The 18,706-nt window shown below is 38.7% G+C and overlaps 1 protein-coding gene across 3 annotated transcripts in view; it reads left to right on the forward strand.

Annotated features, from left to right (window-relative positions):
• SH3KBP1 (SH3 domain containing kinase binding protein 1) overlaps nt 1–18,706 on the forward strand; it is a 215,602-nt gene that overhangs the window by 65,441 nt on the left and 131,455 nt on the right. For all 3 annotated transcript variants that reach the window (XM_069001636.1, XM_069001711.1, XM_069001788.1), the window contains one exon: nt 11,892–12,015. In XM_069001636.1, the coding sequence (XP_068857737.1) occupies nt 11,892–12,015 (124 nt within the window). The remainder of the gene's footprint in view (nt 1–11,891; nt 12,016–18,706) is intronic.

An 18,706-nucleotide genomic window follows, 5' to 3' on the forward strand; every position in this document is an offset into this window, starting at 1 on the left:
TGCTGAGGAGCTGCTTCTGCCATCGGTTACATCTTGAAATTGTTGGTACTTAGCACCAGGAAAAACTGGAATCATAATACATTGTCTTGTGAAGCTGTGGCAGGTGGATGCCAGCAATATTTATAAAGAGACCTCTAGCCCTAAACTGTCAGACTGCAGAAGGAAGGAAGAGTGTTAAATTCTAATCTCTGATTTACAAGTCTGGCAGTGCATACTATTCACATGGTGTGTGATTTGAATAATGATGTGTCTACTCCTGATCTCATTAACCCTGATTTAATCCAGGATCTTATTTCATTAATTCCTACAAGCTTTCATACAACTGGCTACACAAACAAACAAAGCCCTAAAAATCCTGTAACGCTGTAACTATGTTTCTATCTAAATATTTTCATGGTCCCTGTTTTTTGTCTTGAAAAAATCTCAACTTGTTTGAGGGGACTCTTTTAAAATAGTGATGCATCTTCAAGAATCTCAGTTTTAATTTTACATGCAGTGGAATTACCCAACACTTGCCCTCCCTATGCAGGTTCAGTGGACTTCTCTGCATAACCTTAATAGCTATATACTGCAGAGGGTGGAGCAATGTGTTGGTTCAACAGAATATTTGATGAGAGGTCTATCAAAGAACAATAGGAATTTCTGTAATTTGCCCTAACCTTTTTATGGCACAGTTCTTCATTCTATAATGCAGAATTATGTGATTGAAGACCTCTAGAGGAATTTGTACAATTTTTCATGACTTGCTAATTGGATAGAAAAATGGCTGTTTGGACCACCAAGGTTTTTTTAAGTGTGGTTGAAATGAAAATTCTGAAATTCGGTGCCAGCTGTGTTTTATGTATTTTGTATGTTTTTGTGTAGCTCAGTGACTTCCTTTCCATTTGTGTGGGGTTTTTATTGTTGTTGTTTCTCTTTCACTGTACAACATCATTTAGAAAAGATAAATCATTTCATAAAAAAACCTTCCATATGATTTTAAACAGAGAATGCAAGATACTGGGTGAGTCAGTTAATGTTCTCATTAGAAAATCCTGCTGTTAAGGATCATCTGGTTTGTGATAGGATTTTGCATAAAGGATTTATGTGACTTTGTCTCTCTCTAAACCTGTCTGTGTCATAGAGATAGCTTATCTGCTATCTTTCTAACATGTTACAATTTGTGATAATGTCTCCCAGCACTTTTTTTCTTAAGAATGTATGTTGTCGCTTTTTTCTGTATTGGTCATCTCTTCAAATTGGTATGGTTGTGAGAAGGAACATAAATATAACAGTAGTTTCTTATACATATTATAAACTTCTTATATAGATATGTATGCTTTATGTGGTAATATGCACAGAGTTTTTTTATACTGACAGCAGAAATATTTTTACTACACGAAATATCCATTTTTCACTGTTTAAAACTATAGTCTGATACATTTTTTAATAAGGCCAGGTTTCTATGGGGAAAAACTGTTAGCATGCTAAATTCTTGCATATCCCACTCTCTACTCAAAGAAATGAGGAATGACATTGCACTTTTAGGCAAAGTTAACAATGCTTCTAATAGTTGGATGAAAATGGAACCTTTGTGTGAAGAAATTTATTTTTATTTGAAACTGCTTGAGTAATTTCATTCTGCTGGAGCTGGACTGGGGGGAGGATGGCTGAGAAGCACCTTATGTGCCTCCCCACAGTATTCAAGGATGCAGGGAGGAGCACCTGCACAGATGTGTATGTGTGTGTACATGTGCTGAGAACACTGGGTGGCTGAAATGCACACAGATGCACTGTGCTGTTGCCAAACACAGGTGCAAGACAGGAGTTCCAGCTGATAAAAGCCTGGCTGGCCATCTATTGGCATGAAGATTGTAGAGATGGGGGAGGAGGGTGCCAGTTAAAGAGTCTGGTTGTCAAACACCTTCCCCATGGCAACAATGCCTTTTGCCCTTAATCCCAGTACTCACATATGTTGCAAATATGTAAAGCAAAACAAATTCTTTGCCCCAGATTAAAACTGGGAAGGAGTGTATACTGTAGGGGTTCATGGGCAGGTGTTAGCAGACAACTCTACAGCAGTATGAAATCAGGAAGTTGCTTCCAGTTCATCTGCAGGCTGTGAGACCTGCTGCAGTCATACAGTGTGATTCTCTGGGAGGTTTCTGAAATGCAAAGTCTGTGTCAGCTCTGCAACTTGCCCACTCTAAATCTTAGAGTCTTTGGGTCATGATCTCTCAAGTGTCTCATACATGGATGGTGTGTCCCTCTGTTCTGGTGACAAGGTGACAGGTTTGGTTTTCCTCACCTTTTAAATAAATTTATAACAAGCTTCTGCTTTTGTACTTCTCACCTACTTTGGGGAACCTGCACATAAAGATCAACAAATGCATTCACTGTTTTTCAAAGTCTTCCTTAGAGGTGTCTTGTCACAGTGCTTACAAAATGCTGAAGTGCTTATGCACCCGGCCTGTGCCAATCGCTTCTGCTTCTTCGCGCTTCCTGCCATCTGCTGTGTCTGTTCATCAGTTATGCTTTTGCTTACACCTAGGTTGTGAGGCCTCAGAGAGAGGTACTGTCATTTGAAAAAAATGGGTCAGGACGAATCAAGTGGCTTGGAGTGGCATCCAGCACCCAGCACACCCATGTTTTTCCTATTTCCCTTCTTTTATTGCTCTAGTTATAATTTTCAGTCTTGATCTGTTAAGTGCATTAGGATGTAATGAATTGCTTGCTTTGGTGGTAGCAAAGCTGATCACTGATGTAGCCAAGCACGTCTCCAAAACCCAAACCACAATGTGCAGAGGGTGTATTCTTTTTTCTTCCTGGCTTTCTCTGAGACAGGTGGTGTTTTGTGATTGTTTGTTTTACAAGGTGCTCTCCACTTTTCTTACTGTTGTATTCCTTGCTGTTTCTCGTAGCCTCCATCTCCCTTCCCCTCTGCCTCCCCCATGTTTCTTTAATCTTTTCTTTTTTTGGTAATTAAAAAAAGCCACAGTAAATTAATTGGTATAGGTAAATATGAGCTGTCTCCTTTTGAACTGAAATACAAAGTGTGAGGCTAAAGGATGGAACAAGATTTCTTGAACTGAGTGAATGCAGAAACACACACTTATGTTCAGAGAAAAGCAGAGCTGAAAGATTGCATAAGACTCAACAAATCTGAGAGTTTTGTTAATTTTATTACAAAGCATGCACTCATTTCTCTAAAAGCACAAGGCTTTCTACATATGTAAGTGTGTAAATCCTATCCAGAAGATCTTTGCTTATCAGAAAGATGTGAAAAAGACATAACAAATCTGTATCAAAAAAGGAAGAATGTGGAGATTCTTTAAAAGAGGAGCTTGAGTTTGCTGTAGTAGACTGGTTATTGATGTGTAGAAGAGGAGCAGAGGACGTAAGTGTGGCACAGTGTGGTCTCCTGTGGTAGGGAGGGCATTGTAGCATGGGCATCTCCTGCTGGGATAAACAGGGAGAGTTCACACATGGATATCACAGAGAAGTCACCAGCAGTTTAAGCCCGAGCAGGTTGCACTGTGCCTTCAGTGCACAGTACTTTTGTGGTTAATGTAGAATACACTGGATGTAGGAATTAATGTTTTTTTCATAACAACTGCTGGTTTATCACTTCATAGTAAATTTGTTTGTTGCCAGTTGTTTGCATTAAATCTGACCCATTCATTTTTCTACATGGATGTTTTCAAGTGCCCCACTATTGTCTCAAATGTTTGAGGTATGACCTTTGTAATAAGTAAAGTTTATAAATAAAATTAGTACTAAAATGAATATTTAAATGCTCTAAGAACAATGCACATGACAGATGGGCTGTAGAAGCCTTTACTTAAGGCTGTGTAATGAATTTATCTTTGTGCAGGCTGGTTCTAGGTGTACCATAAATAGTGGAACAGTGTCCTGACATGAAGCTTTGCAGTGTTCACAAGACCCTTCCATCTGAGGAGCAAGGGTGGCACTATGGGCTTACCTGAGCAGCCACGAAAGCAGCACTTCTGGCTGTGTTCAAGGCTTCATTTGTGCTGGGAGAGAGCAAATCAGTGCATCTGTTTTATGTAACACAACAAGAAAAACAAGGGAGGGTAAAGCAGGTCAGAGTCCTCATCCTTAAGGTGCCCGTTCTACTAGAGTAGATACATTGTTCAGTATGTAAAACTTCCTGAACAAATAACACTTTTCTCTATCAAGCTGTAAATCAGATAGAAGTCATGTGAGCCACAGAAACAGACTTGATTTTAAAGGCTAGATACAAAAACCAGTGAGAGGTTTAGGAGGCTGTGGTTAGAAATAACCTCAGAACTAGGTGGTCCTAGCACAAACCTGGAGGCTCGTGATCTCGATCACATGCCTGACAGACAGCTGGGAACATTTCCTATAAATCTGGGATAAGCTGATAGTGAAAAAGGAGAGAGGATGTGGAATCCTGCAGCAGTGAAACAAGAGCATACCTTTTGTCACAAGCTCAGAGGATGTGTGCAGTAGCAGTTTGGGATCTGTGCCTCTCTTAGAAGCTGGGGATCACTGCTAAGGTAGAACAATCTCCACACCATCCTTCCCCCTCTGCTTGCTGACAGAGCCACTGGGGAGTGTCTCCTGTCATGACCAGCTGATGGGGAGATCTCAGTCTTGATCACAGTGCTTGAAGGTCCCATGTCTTCCCTCTGTGTCTTGGACCTGGTATTGCCCTAGAAAGAGAAACTAAAGGCTACTAATGCAGAAGCCAGGAAAATAAAAGCTGGGTAATTTCTTATTTGTCCCTGAAATGTTGTTATATTGCTTTTTACAGAATGTAAAGCTCATGCTATGAAAGTATACTGTACTTTAGTGCTGGCAACATCTTTCTGGTTGAAAATAATTTTTGTCTTGATTCTAGTTCAGTTGCTGGGAAAGTTTGTTCCAACCTCACTTCAGGTTGCATTGTTTATGTATGCTAGAACTACAAGATTCTAGAAAATCAGGGTTAGATTTCTGAGCACATTTATAGTTTTTCCATAACCCTTAACTCGTTTTAGTGAAAATATCATAGGAAATTTCTTGGGAGGACTAAATACTGAATTGATGTACTGTGCAGCAGAGTTTTATTTTGAGACATTTAATGTAAATTGATAATTGAACTCATACATTGTTTGAAGTTACAGACATTTGTTTGCAGGAAATCATGGTGGCGTTTTTCTCTTGAAATGTGAAGTATGGTTTTTGAGAAAAGGGATTGAAGGAAAAGCAATCTGTATGTCAGAGGGATCAAAGTGCTCCTCACATTTCCATTGTCATCTTTTGATAATTCAAAGGTGGTGTGTTGTTTCCTCTTGGCTGTGTATGATTCCGGGCTCTTATTCCTGCTCCCATATTTGTCTTCAAGCAGGGCACGTGCTGCAGATTTTTCAGTTGTGAAAGACTCATTATTTCTCAGCTTTCAACTCTTTCAGTATGCATGTGTCTTTTTTTCAAAAGCTTTGATTTTGATTAAACCTCTTGCTCCCAGGATGCAAGAACTGTTGTTCCCCTTATATGGAAGCCACAGATAAATCACCTTATAGTCTGATAGTGATTTTTCTCATAATTTTTCATGGCTCCCAACAGCTTTGAGGAATGAAATACTGACTTTAGGATTTTGTACCTGCAGGAGTACAAAATAGCATTTTGTTTAATTTAGAGTCACGGAAAAGGTTGCAGCAATTTCCTCAAATGTTTTCAGCTGAGTTTCCTGTAAAGGTCAGAACTGCTAGAATAAAAAAAAAGTGAAACGTTGGTGTAGGTAAAATGGCAGAAGTTCTTGTACTTTCCTAACTGTAACTTTTGTGGCTGACCTAATTCAAGCATTTGCTCTAATTTCAGGGAAGCTTTTTGATAGGGGGTGGAAACTTCAGCATGTAAAGACACATAAAGAGAAAAGACTTTTTTCTTGAAACGTAACAAATGGTGAAATTCTGAAAAAAGGCTAGGTGTTGCAAACAGCAGTAGAAAAACTATGTTTTCTTTTTGAAAGCTGTTAACTTCTCTTTTTGTCTCTCTTCAGATTGACAAACCATGTGTCATTTCAATGAGTAATAGTTTCTGACTTACAAAAGATGAGGTGCTTAATTTATAAATTTTATATGTTGAAATAGCCATTTAATAGGGTACAGGTATACTTGAATATATTGTATTTTCCTATGTGATGGAATTCCATCACACTATGTAATTTGCTGTTATTTGAAGTTTTGTCACATTGTAAAGCTGACAAGCTTAAGGATAATATCTTTCAAATTTCCTGTGGCTTATACTGATGTAGGATTGGATTAGAGAAGATCCAAAAAAAACCAGCTCAGGTATTGTCTAAGATTTTGTGTTTGTTTGGAGAAACTGTATTTCAAAGTTTTCTAGAAGAAAAGAATCTTTTCACAGTGATTTGGCTGTTGGTATGTGTGCAGTATGGTTGAATCCTAGTTATGAAAAATAATATTTTTTTATGTATTAAATGGGCTTTATTGCCCCATAATATCTTTGAAAATTTAATATTTAATGGAATAAAGCTTATTTTTAAAGTTCACAATTAGTTTTTTTCAGTATTTCTCAGATTGAGGATGCTTCTTCCGAGTAAGAACTGCTTATCATATTGGAATCACACTGAAACCCACGTAGACAGGAGATGGAAGCTGTCTTAAAATTTCTGGCATCAAGAGGCCCTCTTTTAGGTTTAGTGGTTCAAATGCAAGATTACTTACTTAAGGGTTGGGTTCCTGAGGCATAGCCTCTTGAAAATGATCTGCTATTAACCTTCAGTTATCTCTATGTGGGCTAGGAAAGAAGTGCATCATTTAGATCCATGGAATTTATACCGGGCAGTGCTCCAAAATCAAGAACCAAATAGTCCCAAAGATTAGGTTTAGAGATATTTTTTGAAACTGTTAGCACTGTGAGAGCCTACCTCTTTGCAAGTGGGTTGTGTGAGTGAGACAGCTGCTCATTCTGCAGAAACCTCTCACAGGAATGGAGAGATAAAGAGCCAAGTGCTGCACTCAGGATCCCTTTGAGCTCCTTCTCCTGAGACTCTGTGTGGGGTTTCCATTGACAACTGTCTTGTGAATTTGGTTCTGGGAAGGGCTCTCGAGGTTGTCAAGCCTGTTCCAGATAGTTTCACCACAGGGATTCCTGGTGAAGGTTCTCACACTGTGTCCCTTAGAGGAGACTCAGCAAGGCTCAGATGTCCTGCAGTACCAGTCCACCCACCCTGTTCTACTCAAGGGCAGATTGGCCCACAATGAATGGTGGTTGTATCTGATTAGGGTGGGAATATATCTGCTGTAGTCAAAATAAAACCAGAAACCAGTGCAAAAGTCCTGGACAGGAGGTGCACTGAAGTCCTTGCTGAGCAGACAGCAGGTTGCTCTTTTCCCACTATATTAGAGCAATATAATGTAGTAAAAAATCTTACCTGTCTAGTTTCTCCTCTCTTTTATTACACAAGCTTCTTTTTCAAGACACAGCAGTCCCTGAACTTGAAACTGGACTATTAGTTTCTGTTCATCCTCCTTTAGCATTTAAATTCAGCTGTTCTTGAACTACTTACGGCAGACTGAGGACTTCTATCCTAACTTTTTTGCTTTCTTCTTATTTGTGTACATGGAATTCCTTCTTTAAAAGAAATGATATCTGCAAACTTCAACTTGAAATCAGAACTAAAAATAGATTTTGTCATACACCAGGGAAGTTCCCACAAGCCACCTTTGATACGCATGGGTTTGCAAGCTCATTTGCCTCTACTCTTTCCTCGTGTGTTAGGCTTCAACTCCTTGCAGATCTGGAAGGACTGGGTTACACAGAGAGATTTCTATAACCACTACTGATGCAGCACCGAGGTTTTAGGGCCATTGTAGTTCATTTACCAAATATATAGGGTAGTCATGTTCAGTGTACTTTTTGCAGTAAAATAAAGTGAGCTGACTTGGTATATCTGTTTGGCCAGAGTTGTTTGTGTTTGTTTTCACTTCATTTTCCAAGAAGAAATGCCATTTTGAATAAGGCATTATAGCGTTTCAGAGTAATAATTTACTTTTTACAGCAGATAAGAGTGGGGGTAGATATAAAGGGCTATGTCAATATTTCTGAATTTAATAGGACTACAGTCTCTTTCTTTGGCCTAAAGATTAGGGTGCTTGGCTCTGTTTGGGCCACAGCTGAAGAAAAGTTCTAAAATCCTAAATTCCTCAAACGTGAGAACTACAGAAGACAGCAATGAGGCAGAAGCAACATATTAGAGAGAGGAGAGAGGAGAGAGGCTGTAATATCAGCACCAGTGTTTGCTGCAGGCTACAGTGGTGAGGCTGCTGAAGGCTGGGGCATTTGTTTGGAAGTTTTTAGTCTTACGGTGTAGACTAAGACCATGAATTGAAAAGATGTGCAAAGGTCTTAAAGCCAGCATAACTCATTGCAGAATGCGTGCTAAGCCACTTAGATATGGGCTTCCCATAGGGTATTGCTAAGTATGAATATGTTTCTGATAAGATTTTGGCTTAGTAGGGCTGGATTGACCTGTGCTTGATTTCTGTTTCATTATTTAGACAATTCTCCACTTTTCCTTTCAATTCCCTCCTGGACCTGTAATTTCAAGCTGCTGGGGTTGACCATGTCATGTTACTCTGGGCAGTAGCTATGAAAGATTATGGCCCTTCTCATGACCATTGAAAGTAACAGTAATGAAAAGTAGCTCAAACAAGTATCAGAAAGGCACAAAAAAAGGAAGTCCTTAGACAATTTTGGTGACTGCAAGGTGTTGAACTTTCTATATGAATTTTGGCTTAGTGGACCCTCGGCCCATGTGTCTTTCTTCTTTCCACAAATAGTGGATGAGAAAGAAGTGCAAGACTCCCCACTGTACAAACAAATGCCAGTGTTTGGGAGTTGTCTTGTATTCCTTTGCTTTTTTCAGGAGCCAAACAAGGCTTTCTCAAAAAGCTGTCAGCAGCAGCAAAGGCATCAGTGACATTCATCCAGAGACTAAAGGGTACAGCACTGTTTTCTCTTATAGCAAACAATTTTCTCTGTCAGTTTTGAAGTTGCAAAAGGATTTTTACAATTAAAAATATTGTACTGCTCTTTCAGAATTTGTGAGTTGAGGATTTAATTACATTCTGACATAAAGAATGAAAAATAACACAGTAATGACACAGGAAGCAAGTTCTGGCAAGTGGGGTCTTCCGTAGGATGTTGTCTTGTGGTCTTGTTCACATGAGAATGCTGTTTGACTCACAAATTCTGTTTAAATGGTAGATAATTTTTTAAAACACAGTGAGTTTGTCACCTAGCTGCAAAATAAATGTAAAGCTTTGGGTAAAGTAATTTATTATACATTTTATTTTTTAAGGATGTGAAAAAGAAACTTGTGGAATAATGTATGTGTTAAGTCTAGTCTTCTAGAAAGTGATATATACTTCTAAATGCATACAGTGTTCTTAAATTCTCACTTTGTTCACTTTTCTACCAGAGCTACGCACAATATTTATTCTAACAACAGCAGCATCTATCACAAAGATATCACACACCTTTCATACACATATTCACATTTGTTATTTCAGTTAATGTGGTTACTGTGAGGAGTTGTCTTTTAGATACTATTTTACCTGTGTGATGGCAGTAGATAAAAAATTTATTGTACCCTCCATAGGCAGTCATTTATAAAACTTTTATCTCTGCTAATGCACTGATACACAGAAAATGCTTTGGGTAGATATAGAAGACTGTATTAATGTTGTATAGCTAAAAGGTCAGCTTTGAAATAACAATTGGTCTGGTGAAATAAAGAGTGAAAAAAATAAGTCAGGTTTAAGGTGCATCTTACAGAGAATAACTTGGAAATTCTTGCTTTGCTCGATGCTGTTCACAGATGACAACTTCAGAAACTTCAAATAGAAATGTGCTTTCTATGGTTTAGTGCTCATGTCTGATATGCTGAAAATCTAAAAAGGATCTACAGTATTTCCTATGTATGGTACAGTGCTGTGGGACGGTGGAGGTTGATCCTGCACTGGGATATAGGAGGGGGCAGTGAATGTAAGAGAGTTGAAAGAGATGAAGAGGGGTAGAGGTTTTTATGAGGGGAAGAGTTCATCCAAAGCCATCACCTGTCCCTGATGCCTGTTTAATGTAGATCTCATAAAATCTGCAGATGACATAAAACTGGGGGAGCAACTGACATGCTTGAAGGCAGGGCTGCTGTTCAGAGGGCTCCAGACAGGAACATCATGGAATCCAGCAAGGACAAATACTAGTTCTAGCCCTGGGAAGGAGGAATGCTGGCAGATCTGCAGAATGGGACCTGATAGGTTTGGGAGCAACTCTGCTGAAAAGAGCCCGTGGGTCCTGGTGGGCAGCAACATAAACATGTACCAGTCTTGTACCCTGGCATCAACACAGTGAACAGCATCCTGGCCTGCATTAATAGCCTGCAGATTGAGGGAGGTGATAATCCTCCTTTACCTGGCACTCACTAGTCCACATCTGGAATACAGTATCCCATTTAGTGGATGGGATGAAAATTTTGCATGAAGGCAAGATGTTGATGAGCTGAAGCAAGTTCTGTGCCTGTGGAAGCTGAAGCACATGCTTCCTAAGGATGTGCTGAGGGAGGTGTGGCCTTTTTCAGCCTGAAAACAGGGTTTTAGGAGGACCTTCTGGTACATAAAAGATTGTTATCCAAGAGACAGAAACAGGCCCGTCACAGTGATGCCTGATGGGCAGAACAGGAGAGAGCAGATGAGACTTGAAAAGAAAGTTCCAGACAAGGTATAAGGAAAATTTTTCTCACTATAAGGTCAGTCAAGCAGTGGGCTTCTGCAGCCTCTGTCCTTGGAGGTTTTCAAGACCCAACTGGTCAAACGGCCTTGAACAGCCTGGTCTGACCCCAGAGATGACCCTGCTTTGAACTGAATTGGAGAAGGGACCTTCTGAGTTCTCTGTCAGCCTGAGTGGCTCTGTGGCTCTAGGACAGAGCTTGGAGCCAAGACTTTTTTTTCCCCCTTATTTTTTGGGCCATGGTTATAAGCAAATCATTCAGCCTCTGTAGTGCGTCAGCTACCTGTCTAGAAAGTGGAGGTAATGCTATTTGTCTGCTTCAGTGGTGTTTCAAGATAAGGGATATGAAAGGTTATGATATTTATCTTTTGGATGCTTTGTTAAAGTTGGTATAGACAACAACACAGGCTTTTAAAGTCTGCCTAAGAAGCTGGTAGAGAGGTATTGTGCATTTCTAGTAGTAACAGTGAAGTCTTGGGAAGCTGTTTTCTGTGGATTTACTTTCATGAAACCCCACCATATATATTTTCTCCATGTGCTGCAAAAGAAGTCGATCACCTTAAAAGGTAGTGAGCAGCAAAACGTGTCAGTGTTAGCAACAGCTCTGACAGCAGGCTCTCTATATGCTTCTGCCAATTATGGTAACATTTGTCATATTTTCCTAGTTAATATTTTTCTTCCTGCTATGGTGGTTGTTTCTGTGGGCTTGTCATTGGAGGGGAAGCAGACTTAGCTGCCTTTATACCAGGAGCACTGTACTGGTTTTGCTCTGTGCATCAAAAGTACAGCTCATTGCTTGATAAACTGAGATGTCTGTTTTTTACCCCTCTCACACCTTTCAGCTTTGGTGATCTTTACTAAGAGATTTTTAAAGCTGTCCTACAATTTCCACACATACATAAGGAATTATTTTTAAAAGAAAAACAATAGTGTCCCTTGGAAAAGGTTACTGACAACTGCTTTCTTTTTGTGGCATTTCAACTTTATAAGAGTCTTTAAGGTAACATTAGAGCAGGCAGAGGTGTGCACACAGAAGTTTTAAGAAATCTTGGGAGCTTGAGAATATTCTGTAATACCTTTTTTTTAACTGTTTCTTTTTTTTCTTTTCCCTCTCTACCTGTCTCCTGCAGGAAATAAAGAAGGACATGAAGAAAGAAAATACTGCTAACAAACCACCAGAGAAGCCTATAAATGAAGTTTCCAATGGAAGCCCTTTACTGTTGTCTGAGACAATTATTAGAACCAACAAAAAAGGTATAGTACATGGACATTAAATGCAGATTAAATTCAGGCCTTCCAAAGAACAAAATGTAAATCTTTCTTGTTTCTAGAAACAAAGCTAGAGTCTATTTAACTGAAAAGGCATAGCAGGAATAATAATAGTAAAAAAATCTTTGTCCCCTTTAACTGGCATATATGGATGCACGTATTATGTCTAATATTTCCACATTAACTTGCACAGACATCCCTTTCTTTTTAAGGAAATCCCTCCTCCATACATTTAATTAAGGAAAGCTGTATGAGGAGATTGCTGAAGCTTATTAAAGTGAGGAACTGGCAGCTTGCATATATGGAGGTTTTTGCACAGGGATGTCAGTCTACATTCACATATTCATGCTTTATCTGGGACAGAGAGCTCTAAAAAAAGGGGAAAAAAAGTGGAAAACATACAACTTAATGCATTAGTTTATTGGGAAGTGTCTTTCGCTGTCTTCTGTTTGAGACTGGAATGTGTGCTCTTCATGTCTGGCTTGACTCCTAATGAAGATTCCTATATAGGGTTTTGGGTTGCTAAAATGAAAACCTCCAAATCTTCTGTCTCATTCCCTAGCTCCCAGTCCTGCTATCAGAAATATCAGAACAAAACAAAAAAATGGCAATATAGAAGCTGGATTTTTCTTTAGGTTATGTTTATGCTCCTGTTTGTTTGTTGGATGACAACTGGCTTTTTGCAAGACATGAACTATAATTTTTTCTGGAGAATTCACTGGTGAGTTTCTTGCTTGCTGTCTTATACAGAATAATCTGCTGTCATTAATCATTGCTGTAATGTAATTTCCATTTTGACGTGTCTTCTATACTGTTAGGACTGTTATGGACATTTCCTCTTATGTATTATCAGCTAACATTTTATTAGAGCTCCAGTTTCAGTAGAGGCCTTATACTCAAGGTTTACAACTGCAAGTGCAGAAGAATTAATAATTTTTGCAAGATGTATGACTTCCTTAAAACGTGAAGGAGACTAATCTCTACCTCTTTTGCAAGGATTGATGTCCTCTGAAAGAAAGGACTGGAAAAAAAATCTCAGAAAGCTTTGTCTTTTGAGCTTGCAATGTCGTCTTGAATCTGGAGACACATCCGACATTTCTGCTTTGGGTCATAGGTTTTTCAAGCAACAGCAGAATTAAATTACTAAGAATTATTATTTTTCATGGCTGCTATACAGAACCATATGAGTAGTTGGGAAATTATCTAGGGACTAAGTTTGTTCCATATTGCTTCAGCTGCTATTTGGAGAAAGCTAATAGCTGTGGCAGATGCAAGGATTCGGTTCAGTCACAAGGGGATAGCACTCCAAATATGATTCTTAGATCAGTTTCTCCTCCTCTTTCTTCCCTCTGGCTAGGAGCTTTAAAGGATTCAGGAGAGAAAGATTTTTCTGTCTCTAGCTGAAGAATACAAAACCTCATATTTACTGAAAGGAGAAAAGCAAAGTCTGACATGAAGATCTATGAGTTGAGGTAGGGGTCAGGTTTGGAAGTAGCAGATTTCATATTAGAATATTATTTCTTTGGGCTTCTTTGGTGAGGATTGCACTTCTCATGGCCACCTGGACATCGTGTCAGGGTTGGTGCACTGTTCATGTTGGCTGCTTCTCCATTGCTGCAGAAAAAGCAGGTGCAGGATGCCATGGTCTGGCAGCGCAGCTAAGGATGCATGGAGGACAGCAAGGCCAAGCGAGCTTCCCCACATTTTTCCTGGGATCAGTTTGAGCGTGGTGCCAAAGTAGCCTTGTTTAAGTGTGGACAGCTGAGCAAGTAGTTACTGTTGTGTTCAGAAAGAGTTTTCTAAGATCTATGTGGCAAATCTTGTGGAAAGTGTTGCCATATTTTACTGAAGAGGGAGCTCTAAATGCCATGGGTGTTATTTTCTTCGAGTGCTCTTGTCTTGGGATTTTTACTAAACCCTAATTAAATCTGTTTACTGATCACAGAATGTGACCTGAAAGACCTGAAAGAGGTTGCAGGATGTTTGTGTTTGGTTCATTGGCCCGTTTGTTTTCTTTTTTTCTCCTTGTTGTAAGGAAGTGAGGGGGACAGGGATGCATCTAAAGGTCTTTAGCCTCTGTTCAACAGTGAAAATGGCAGGCAGTATTATTTGTTTGCTTGGGCAATGTAATCCTGCTGCTCAGAACTTCAGAGCAAATCCAGTAATATGGGAGTGAAGCATTCTGTGCTGCTGCATTGTTTTTATTACCAAGATGATGATAAGGGCTGTTCTACTGCTGTGGTGTTATATTGTGTAGTTTTACTACTTAACTTGGTTGGCCTAATTTAAGTGTCAGCACTTCAGCAAGCATTTACATTTTGAGAAGAATCTTGGCCTCTTGGGCTTTTGGCTTGTAGAGAGTTTTTCCTTGAGAAATATTGACAAGTGTCCAACACTGGTATTCAAGGAAAATAGCTAAGTTATTTGTAAGAAACATCTAAGTAGCCAAGAGGAAAATAACGAATTTCTGAACTAAAAAGACACTTAGGATCCAACTTTGTATCTTGTTTTTTTATGCTAATTATTTCTAAGTACTCTATTGAAATTAGGGGCTTTAATAAGGTCAGTGTAAATTGAAATAAGTGGCTGCATAATATTTATTTGCTGGCTAGGGTTAAACCACACCAGTAATGGGTGTTACCACTTTGGATTACACATGTGACATAGGAACAAATTAAAGTTGGTGTAACCACACCAGCAGTAGCCTACCTGGGTTATTACTTCCATTACACAGTGAGGGTTGCATCTGGTTGTACGTCACCATTTGTGAATCACTCAGGTTTTTGTTACAAAGGCCAGGAGGAGATGGAAGGATTTGATTTTGTCTGCTTTTCGCTGTGGGCAGTAAAACCAGAACATGTGTTATCCCTTAATGTTTCTTGTTGACCGCAGATATTAGTGACCTAGTGGAAACAAACAGTGATGACTGCTGTGGTGGACATAATTTAGCAAATTCTGTTACACCTGGCCTTGATGTATAAACCTCTTTATAGGGTTGTAAGTATGATCTAGATGTCAGAGCTACTCTTAAGAAATCAGGGGATTCTTTTCTAGATCTGCCACAGAGTTGTTATGGAACTTCTGCTAAATCACTTAAACTGTTGGCCAAATTACCACACTTACCTTCCTAGGTCAGGTATTTTAGTATGTTTGATTTTTCACATAGGCAGGGCTTTATTTTTTCTGATTTATTGCAGTGACATACCCAGATTTATGAGTAACTTTCATGTTTTTCAGGTGTGTCTGCCTTAAGCTGCCTATTGGCAAAACCTGGTTAATACCTACCTCACTAAGATGTTGAGATCTGTTCTAGCACAGTAGTGATGGCAATTAACATCCAGGAAACCAAGCAGCATTTTAATATAGCACTGTAGTGGGTTCATGCTTCACCTCTGAAAGGCTCAGCAAAGGACCATTAGCTCGAGTGTAGGGATGGGCTTGGGGAAGCATGATGACCTTGTGCTTTCCCTGGCTATTCCCAGGGCTGTAGCAGCTCTAGGCTGGTTTGATGGGTGCTTCAGATGCTGCAGTATCAGCCCTGTCTGGGGAAAAAGGCTGTGACACTGAGGCACCTGTCTGAAGCTGTAGGAATGTCATATGTTGCTTGGCTTGCATATCCATTGCCAGAACCTGGGAGGGATCATTCTTTTGCTTCCTCCTACAGTTCATAAGCCAAGAAAATCCCTTCCTCACCACGACTGGGTCTTTGAGTATATGTTTTCACTGCTTCAGATTTTTTTGTTGGCATATAGAACTATTGTTCTAAAACTTTTATAAAGCTGAGTTTAAAAAAAAAAATTAAAAATGGCTTTTTTCTACTTAGAATTGGCGTTGTTGTGCTTTGGTAATAATAGGCTGGGAAAGCCTTTTCTTCCCTGAGAACATTTTCAGATTGTTTGAAAAAATTATTGCTATTGTTGCAATTTTTTAATAATGTAACAAAATTGCAACCAGGTCTTGGAACAGAAAAACACTGAAAGATATTTTTTTTTTTTCCTTAAATGCTTTTCCAACATGGTGAAATTCCATCTCTTCTAAGTTAACTTTCAAAATCTAAAAACAGATCCGAGGTTGTGGAACTATTTTAGATATGTCATAAATTTAGTACGATCTTCATTCAGGTATAAAGGGACATAATGGAAACTTGCCTGCAATGAGCTTTAACAGTTAAATGGCCATAGCTTATTTTAGACTAGTTTTGTTCTCATTTTTGAGTATCCTATTTTTAAGTATCTTATTCATTGTGCTGTTTTGTGTGGCTGGGAACAAGAGCCCACTTGCTTAGGTCAAGTTGCAAAACTGGAACTGATAGACTGTATTTTGTAAGTAAACTAACAACAATTGTTATATGAGTAAACATATTTGAGGCAAAGATATATTGCCTTGTCAGATATATTTGTTTTCTATAAACTGTAATTGCAGGCTGCATTGAGCCAGCAAATCTGGAACAGTTCATCATGTGTTACATGTTCTTAATCAAAGCCAAATACTGAAAGCAAGGAAAGTTTTTTCTAGTTCTCTTGAGAATTATTTATTTTACGTTCCAGCCTACATTTAAATAATAGAGAGCATTTGCATGCTATGTTAAAAGGGAAGTTTTGTGAAAAGAGGTTTGATGATATAATAGGTTTAATTTAGGAATAGATAACAAGTCTGTTGTATGCAAAACTGAGCTTTAAGTAAATTTTTGTAAATTAGAGAAATAGGGAAAGTATTTTGCAAGAAAAATGCCTCATCATTTTGTTCAATAGTTTTTTTGATTATTTGCATACAAAAAGGCACTCCATTAATTAGAAAGACAAGCTGTTGTCTTCTCAGCATATGAGTGTGTTGACTCTGAGTCTTATGTTAAATAAGCTATGTAAGCTCTGGTTCTGGTCATATTTTTCAACAGAAAGGCAAAATTCAAAATCTCTTTCATAAAATATTTTATTACCTAGCAATGCAAGCGACTGCCTTCATTGTGCTTGATGAGGTGTCTGACCCTCAGTACGCTCACCTTTGGTTTTCCTTTCAAACACAGTAAGTTTGAAGACATTGATCTCTCTTTTGGTTGGATTATCCTTCTGCTGTTTATACATTCAGGCCCTCTCCACAGACAGGCTTTGGTGTTCCCTTGCAAATACTGCCAACTTCAGAAAAATTATTGCTAGCAGGAAAAAAAAATCCTTTTAATTTTTAAGATCAGCTAATTGGTGTATAATCAGGATACAGTTTACACAAATATGCACAAGAACATACTGCTCAGCCTATTAAGGTTAAAATATGCATGCAACATATGACACCAAACCAAAACGAGACATAAAAAATTAATGGCACAGGAAACTTGAATGTGCAAAATATTTATTCTTTGAGTCTAAATACCATATCTGCATATGCATATGTAGTGTCTCAGATAAGACACATTTCCTTTAAAAGCACTGTTTTTTTAAAATAAGGGTGAAAATTATCCCATTATTTAGGTAAGTGACACTGCCCTGGAAGGCAATGCTTTCAGTTCAGAGAGGCAGGAAAAGACACCAATCTGTGCTGGACATGTGGTTGTGTTGTTGACACGACTTTTTTTTTTGTCCAGAAGAAAGATCTCAGTGCTGTCTTCTTGGCAAGAGTGGAATGGATGCTCACTCATTCTTTACAAGCAGATCTTGTTTATGAGTTCTATTTAAATAGTGACTTGAGATATATAAAATCTTAATCTTTTTTCCTGTGTTATAGTCATTTACTCTCCTGGTATTCAGTTAAGGTTTCATAATCTATCCAGGTTCCAGTAGCTTGTTCCAGAAGATTGCTTCTTTTCTTGTCATTTACTGTGCATCTTCTTTTTATCCTAATTGCTTACCCTTTCTTTTCAATTACTCCTTTCTTGTAGTCTTCAAAATGCATGAATGCTAAGCCCTGACTTAGCTTCTGCAATTTTGCATAGCTGGATCCAACCACTAGTGTGGTACGCTAGTGTCATGAGGGTCTGTGCAGGAACAGCCTGTAGAAGCAAGAAGTAGAAATCACTCTGGGTTTGAAGTGTAATTCCAGGTTAATTCTATCCTCTGGACATCTGTTTGCCTCAGTGGCTGTCTTGTGTGTCATATATTTAGCTCTAGGAATCCCATTTATGGACCATGTAGTGAAACACTGAACACAAATACAGCCACTGCATCAAGGAGCTAATCATATATACACCTGTGTATGTATTATGTATGAAACAAGATAACAGATAACTAAAATAAAAGTGAAATGCAAGAGAACATGCAATATTTGGGCAATTGCTAGCAGGCTATTTTCAGGTTTCTTGCAGACAAGAAGACACTTACTTTAATAAAACATTTAGATCTGGATCTGCATTTGGAAATTGGAAAGTCAGTATGGAGAAAATTAGGACAATGTTTGGTTTAGAATTTAATTTTATTTTATCCTGCTGGATGCTGGACAGGACAGAGAAGAGGGAGAGGATGACCCTTCCAAATGGAATCTAAAGAGATTTAGGAGAGCAGTCACTGCTGAGCATTCTCAGCAGCTTACAGATGAAACAGTGGGAGGTAGTTATGGAGACAGATGTGGGCATCAGTTAGTTTGTTGGTTGGGTTTTATGCTAGACCAGAATTATATTTGTATCAATGAAACAGGAGAGACAAGTGAATTTTTAAAGAAGTGAGTGAGAGGGAACAAGCGAAGTGGTGGA

This window comes from Aphelocoma coerulescens, chromosome 1 (genome assembly GCF_041296385.1).
Source record: "Aphelocoma coerulescens isolate FSJ_1873_10779 chromosome 1, UR_Acoe_1.0, whole genome shotgun sequence".
In the NCBI taxonomy this organism is placed as follows: Eukaryota; Metazoa; Chordata; class Aves; order Passeriformes; family Corvidae; genus Aphelocoma; species Aphelocoma coerulescens.